Source organism: Procambarus clarkii, chromosome 24 (genome assembly GCF_040958095.1).
Source record: "Procambarus clarkii isolate CNS0578487 chromosome 24, FALCON_Pclarkii_2.0, whole genome shotgun sequence".
In the NCBI taxonomy this organism is placed as follows: Eukaryota; Metazoa; Arthropoda; class Malacostraca; order Decapoda; family Cambaridae; genus Procambarus; species Procambarus clarkii.
In genome coordinates, this window is record NC_091173.1 from 21,201,881 (window position 1) to 21,208,890 (window position 7,010).

At 35.1% G+C, this 7,010-nt stretch overlaps 1 protein-coding gene across 3 annotated transcripts; it reads right to left on the reverse strand.

Annotated features, from left to right (window-relative positions):
• Window positions 1-257: 257 nt before the first annotated feature.
• Window positions 258-6,631, reverse strand: LOC123761624 (putative uncharacterized protein DDB_G0279989). Of its 3 annotated transcripts, none has more exons than XM_069330726.1 (5): window positions 6,528-6,631; window positions 5,849-6,288; window positions 4,100-4,168; window positions 3,707-3,861; window positions 258-2,294 (listed from the first exon to the last, which is right to left on the reverse strand). In XM_069330726.1, exons 4-5 carry the CDS (start codon window positions 3,817-3,819, stop codon window positions 1,781-1,783), a joined length of 627 nt encoding a protein of 208 aa, XP_069186827.1. In that variant the 5' UTR covers window positions 3,820-3,861; window positions 4,100-4,168; window positions 5,849-6,288; window positions 6,528-6,631; the 3' UTR covers window positions 258-1,780. The 3 variants fall into 3 exon arrangements, with proteins under 3 accessions (XP_069186827.1, XP_069186828.1, XP_069186826.1); XM_069330727.1 differs by lacking the exon at window positions 6,528-6,631 and adding an exon at window positions 6,463-6,480; XM_069330725.1 differs by lacking the exon at window positions 6,528-6,631 and having other exon boundaries at window positions 3,707-3,864; window positions 5,849-6,507.
• Between the last annotated feature and the right edge of the window lie 379 nt (window positions 6,632-7,010).

Consider the following 7,010-nt stretch of genomic DNA (forward strand, 5'->3'; position numbering starts at 1 on the left):
TTTTAGGGGCAGATCCATTTTGTTTATGCCTATACAGTATATTATTGGCATTAGTTCTTAATCCACCTCTACATACTGTATTCAAAAACTAATATGAAAGCTAATAAAACAGACCTAATAAAGGTGTATATCTAATTATTTCCTTTCAAAGAGGTACATTCTGATTATTGGCCAATAGTTCACATAATTCATGTCTGCCAATAAATGCATATATATATTAACTTTGCTTTCACAGGATACATATTAATATAATACCATCCAATTAAAATTTTAATATCCAGCATTTAGTCAATGAAGACTGACAACATGGATACCATAAGGACAAGAGATGTCCTAACATAATACATTTATAAACAACTGCTAATTAGGTTAATGACACGAAGAACAAAAACAATATAATACTATTGACAAAAATGTATGAAGGGTAGAAAACAAATTACCTGTACATTAATTAAACCTAGAGTTCTTGATTTATATATGTTCTAGCCGTATTTTTACATGTTCAGTATTTACAAATTACACGTAAGGCACCATTCTGGGAAAAATAACATTCTTCATACACATGCATACAATGATTTACAACTGGCATTCACTACTTAAAATTTCACTGATGCAGTAATAAAAGAAAATGCTATCTATACAACTTTTATCACTATACATCATGTTTATTTCTCATGCAGACTGTGGTTCCTAGGCCACCCGGCTATAACTATGACACATTGACAGAACATTCAAGTTACCAACTAAAAAAAAAAAAAAAAAAATTGACTGCTGATTTATACTTCAACACTAACTTGTACACACCCCAGCCATCATTCATTCATCAAGCCACAAAAAAAATCTTCTTTGTGCAATTGCAGCAGTAATATCACTTCAAAAACATATCCATCTCATGCACGAAGAAGCCCACAGCCATCAAATACCGAGGCACTTTTATCAATCTGTGCAATACAGGCAGCAATTTCTTTTCATAACTTTCTTAAAATTTCCAAAGGGTCACAAATTTAACAGACAACTTCACTTCATTTTAATGAAATGTAAACATCATCTTCAAGCTCAACATTAATCATCACAAAGGGCTACTGTAGTTCATTTTATGATTACAAGTTGTCTAATTTCTGTAACCACAAGCTTTCACCAACACACTTACACAATGTTCAAGTTCATGTTATTAGACCAAGAATCACAGGTTCACATTATATTCATAACAGTGGTACTGTAATAACAGTGGTAATTACAGTACATGTAATGTCTGTTTTTCTGAAAAGATTCTAGTTTGAGTTAAGTTTTTAATCCTTCCCTTTCTAAATGGGTGAAGATGCCATTTGGGAAAGTTATGATGGACTTCATTTTTACCACTAATATTCATAATTGATAAAACAGTATTCTATCCAAATTATTTGATGTTCCAGCAGGTTCTGCCATATTTTGACAGGTAACATTATCATTAAGTAAAAATACTGACTAATTGTAATACTAACTCTGACCAACACTGGATTTCATGTTTCGTCCACTACAAACCTTTCAGAATATTCAAGCTTAAAATTTCACAGCCATTGCTAAATTGTAAATACAAAAGACGGTCATCTTGTTTCCGATTATGAAAACGTAACACAACCAAACTTAGCATTCTTTTTAATGAAAACTTTGCAGAAATGGAGCTACACATCAAAGTTATGTGATGGATTGAGCCAAGGTTATTTGTTTACACTAACTAACCTACATGACTAACAACTTGCTTCTGTTGCATTCATATTTACTATTTTAAATACAAAATTATTTAATCATCCAAGAGGCTTTCCGAGTTAATGATGTGCCAGTCATATATTTCTGGAGTATCATCTTCCATTTCATTAACGTCATCCAATTGCAAGTTCTCGTGATTATTCCAGCAAGCAGCATTTAATTCATCGCTTGCCGAGTGCCATCGCTCATCCTCCTCCTCCTCATCATCATCAGCATCATTTTCTTCATTTTCAGTCATATTCAAGATGGTCTGAATATCTTGAACTTCATATATATCACCAGTATTGTCCTCTTCAGCCTCTTCCAACAAGGAGTGAATATTATGGAGAGAATAAAAAGGGTTAGTAGCTTCCTCTTCCTCAGGATCACCATCATTTTCTTCTTCCTGAGCTTCAACTTCCTGAATTTCATGTTCTTCACTGTTTTCATCATCATCATCTCTGTCATCACTATCTTCTTCATTGTCTTCGCTTTCTGGATTTATGTGCATTCTTGGCGAATTTAACCTTTCCATGAACTCCTCTAGGAGGTTGTTCAGTATATAATGCCTGAAAAATAAACATGGCATTAAGCCTAATTCATTGTTCTTTCAATCATATACTGTACTGCAAATCATAAAAATATGACAGTATAGTACTGGATACGTTTCATAATTTGATCAATAAAAGTCAAATATGGTATTTTTTAAATAATTTTAAGTGGGATACCGATATGAAAGACTACTAGAGTGAGGTGGTACAGTACTTATTTATGAATAATGTTATATTGATAGTGTAAATGATAACCCGAATTATTTATAACTATCTTTCAATATCTACATTTAACGATATTTTGCTATATTACGGTATTCACCATTTTTCTCTGGGCTAATGTCTCAACACACCATGAAAGTGGGTAACAGGGCAATGATGATAATGAATGAATGGAAATTGTTCTTAAATGATATAATTCAGTCACAGCACAGACTATTCTCCTCTCGGGTCATCCCTCATAGGTGGAATCAAAATAAATGTGGACATCTTCAAGAGAAAACTGGATAGTTTTCTTCAGGAAGTGCCAGACCAACCAGGCTGTGGTGGATATGTGGGTCTGCGGGCTGCTCCAAGCAACAGCATGTTGGACCAAGCTCTCAGAGGTCAAGCCTGGCCCCAGGCCAGGCTTGTGAAGTAGAAGAATTCCCAGAACCCCATCCAGGTAGAATACAAAATATAACAAAGCACTCAAAGTTTCAAATTGTCATATTTCAACCCATCCTCCTGTTTAGATAGTACTTTTTTGTAACTATGTGGACTAAATGAACTGGATAAGCACCTCCAAAGGATACCTGATCAACCAGGCTGTGACTCATACGTCAGGCTGCGAGCAGCCGCGTCCAACAGTCTGGTTGATCAATCCAGCAACCAGGAGGCCTGGTCGACGACCGGGCCGCGGGGACGCTAAGCCCCGGAAGCACCTCAAGGTAACTATCATACATAGATGTAATGGACAATTAGACAGTATAATTTGGTAACTTTCACTTTATTTCTAGTCCTAGTATAGCACAAATATTTACTAGATTAGGCGTCAGCATCTATTATGTTTAGGAAGGCGAGGGTTTTTCCTTTGCAACATCAATACAAAAACTTTTCTAGTTTACAGTATCCAAATTCAATAGTTCCGATTTCTACTTTCCAATTGCCTTTTACGTCAATGTACTGTATGTACACTGGTCCTCATTGTTACTGTAAGTACACCCTAAACAGGAGGATGGGCTGCATATTTTATAGGTCAGTTAATGATCAAAATGAAAGGAGGGTTGCAAAATACACCTAATTGAACATTATTAATATAAAATTATTCTTCTAAAAAATACAACTATGATATGGATCAATCAGATCAGTGAGCTCATACTGAAAGCTGTAAAACTGTTATAAGAACAATTGGACAAGCATTTCATACATCCCTTGGATACTTTACACACCTGTTTTCCTCTTGGTCCTCAGGATCCTCCTCCTCCTCCTCTTGTTCTTGTTCAGATGATATATTCACCACTTCAGGTATGTCAGGGGTATCAAAGGACTTTTTCTCAAACATAGCCTTAATCTCAGTAATATCACTTCTCCTGCAGGTGCCAAGCTGCTTTGGAAAATTACATAATTAATATACAGTACTGTATTACAAAATGAACAATATAGTACAATAGTTACAATCTGAAAAATTTCACGACAGTATAGTATATGGAATACTTTCATTATATAATGATATATTTAGAGGTTGGTTCTATGAAACATGAACTTTTAGCCCAGCATGACCTGCTGGTAGAGGGATATGTGGTTGTAACACGAGAACAGTTCGTAGTGGAAGCTGTACTCACCTGTCCAAGTCTCGCAGTTCCTGATCAATCCTCCTTGCCAGCTCAAGGTCCTGCTTCTCACATTCTCGCCTGCAGAATAAGAACTCAAAATCAGAAGACCCGAGCTAAAACCATGAAGCTGTTCATGTTGCTTTAAAGTGAACATCTTCAGTACTTTTTATAAATTACTGTATAATCAGCTATTTTTTTATAATTTTAAAATAACTTTGTTAATTTTATGAATGTATGGTAAAAATTGTAATGCGTGCAATGACACAAAGGCATGAACCTTTATTTTTAATTAATGCTCAATTTGAAATACACTTTTATTTCTGATAAAAAAAAAATAAAAACCATTTACTGTACTGCAATGCAAAGACATAGTTTTGGTTATTATATTTCATATGAAGATTATTTTTTTTTAATTCTGTAATCACCACCTAATACACTGTGGTCAGATATACATAATCATATACTGTATCAATAAAAACGGCAAGATTTACAAAATCTTGACTGATAAAGATTAAGAAAGTATTTGCTGTCACTGCAATTTAATGCTAGTTGCATTCTAGCCTTAATTAACATTACTTTTCACAAAGAAATTTGTTTTTTTTTTCATTATTTTCCTTTCTTTTCAACTGTTTTGATCACATCCCTGCCCGAAACGCTGCGCGTGCTAGTGGCTTTACAAGACTGTAATTACCATATTTGTATCCTCACATTCCTTATGTACATTCTTGTATATGCATAAATAAATAAATAAATAAATAAATAAAACATGGCTGGAAAATTGAAATACAAAAATTACAAAATATATTTGGGGTACAACTTCTATTCTTAAGGCATAATTCATCACTTTAGTTTAAATTAATGATTGTTTTCATAATGTTATACAAGAGGTACCATGAAGTCACTGGTAGTCAAGGCACAATATTAACTCCTTAGTATTGTGTAGTTGGTATGTTTGTACATTAACTTTTTATACTTTTAAAGTACATAATTGGACATATGGTACACATATCATGGTATGAATCATATCATTATCACAGTATGTCTTAGAGAAATTATGCTCTTAGTGGCTTTACATCCTCTGTAACAGTGAATTAACCACTGAATCATGTTCTTTTATATATTTTCTAAAGGTTGGGTAATTGTGTGTGTTGTAAATATTAAAAAAGAAAAAGAACACATCAACAAATATGTTTTAATTGTGATAATGTTAAAACTACCTGAATGATATATCTAGAAAAATAAAATGCATATCTTTATTTTCAATATATAATAAAATAAGGATCACTTGGGAAAAACAATGCATGAATCTGTGAAAGATAGACTGAATTATGGTAAAATTATACTACAATCGCACATACCGACCTCATTCTCGAACTGATAAAGCTGTGTAAATGTTATTAGATTAGGTTAGGCTGGGTTGGGTTAGGGATAGTTTGGTTGGAAAAAAATTAAAATCTGTTGGCAAACTATTTTGTGTGAAATGATCTGCATCTGGCAGAAATCCCATGTTTTGTCAGGTGGTCACCTGGGAAATCTGGCATCATATCACCCTTCAGAGTATAGCAGATCTGAAGCTGACCACAGATAATGCCTATCTCAACAAAATTTATTGTAATATGCACACACACACAATCTCAGAAAATTACAAATCAATTCATTTACAAAAATGTTATTTAATGGCATATTTGAAATAAACAAGTTTAAAGGGGATTGGCATCATTGGGCAAGAGAAGAAGATAGATTGGCAGAATTACACACCTGAGATGCTGAACTATCACGTGGTTGTCCAAGAGGTCTTCTAATCTGACCCCCTCGTGCAGCATCCGGCACAGGGAGCACTCTATAGAACCCGTCGCTCTTCCACAGCTTGCTGGTGCAGTCGAGGCAGAAGGTGTGGAGGCAGAGCAGCAACTTGGGTGATCTCTTATCATCATGAATATCGTAATCCTCGAAGCAGATGGGACACGACAGCTCCTGGAGGCCAGGTCTTCTGGGCAGTACGTGGCCATTGTAGACTTCCTCTGTACAACTCACGCTTTCATTGTTGGCATCACTGACATGGGTACATTGCACGTCCAAGACTTGTTTAATTTAAACCATCGAATAATGTTCCTTTTGCGTTGCTTAACACCCACTGACTGAACCAGGATAATGTGCGATGGAGCAGCGCATGGCAGCAGATGGATATGCTCCTCGTCCTGAGGGGAAAATCACAACACACACACAGACGTGATTAACACAAAAAAGAACTATTTAAAAGACCCAACACAACACACTTATCACTAACGCCATCACTAGTAAATAAACTTGTCTTCGTATCACAGAGGTTATTATTATCTCCCGGTGTCTCGCCTTATTTCCTCTCCACCCACCGCATGACGCTGCTATGACCTCTCGGCCAGGCAGGAACAAGGCTGACAACAACGAGTAGTAATACTTTGTCCATCAAGTTCCGGAATAAACAGAGGTTCCTCTTCTCCTTCTCTTATAAAAGAGCAACTGGTTTCCTAGCGAGCCCCGTGTTCGTTTTCATGTCTCATTCATCAGTTTCATCTCTTTTTCATTAGTGGTAACTCGGTATATAATCATTTTGCTTTGATTGAACAGAACATCGTGAGTTTTTATCTTGATTTCTTTCTTGATTATCTAAAATTCAGAACACTGGTGGAAAGTATATCGATGTTTTGGGGTCTTATCTTTCTGCGCCAAATCAGAATCGGACGAAAGTTGTTTTAGTAGAAAGGAGATGCCATGTTGGATATTTTTGATGATTTTCAAGGGAATTGTCCATTCATCGAAAAAATTAAAAGAGCGAATTTTCCTAAATTTAAAAAAAAATGACATATAAGTAACGTTTGTTGATTATGAACTGTATTCGTGTAAATACCACTAAATGGAAGAAAGACGTATTACTTAAATG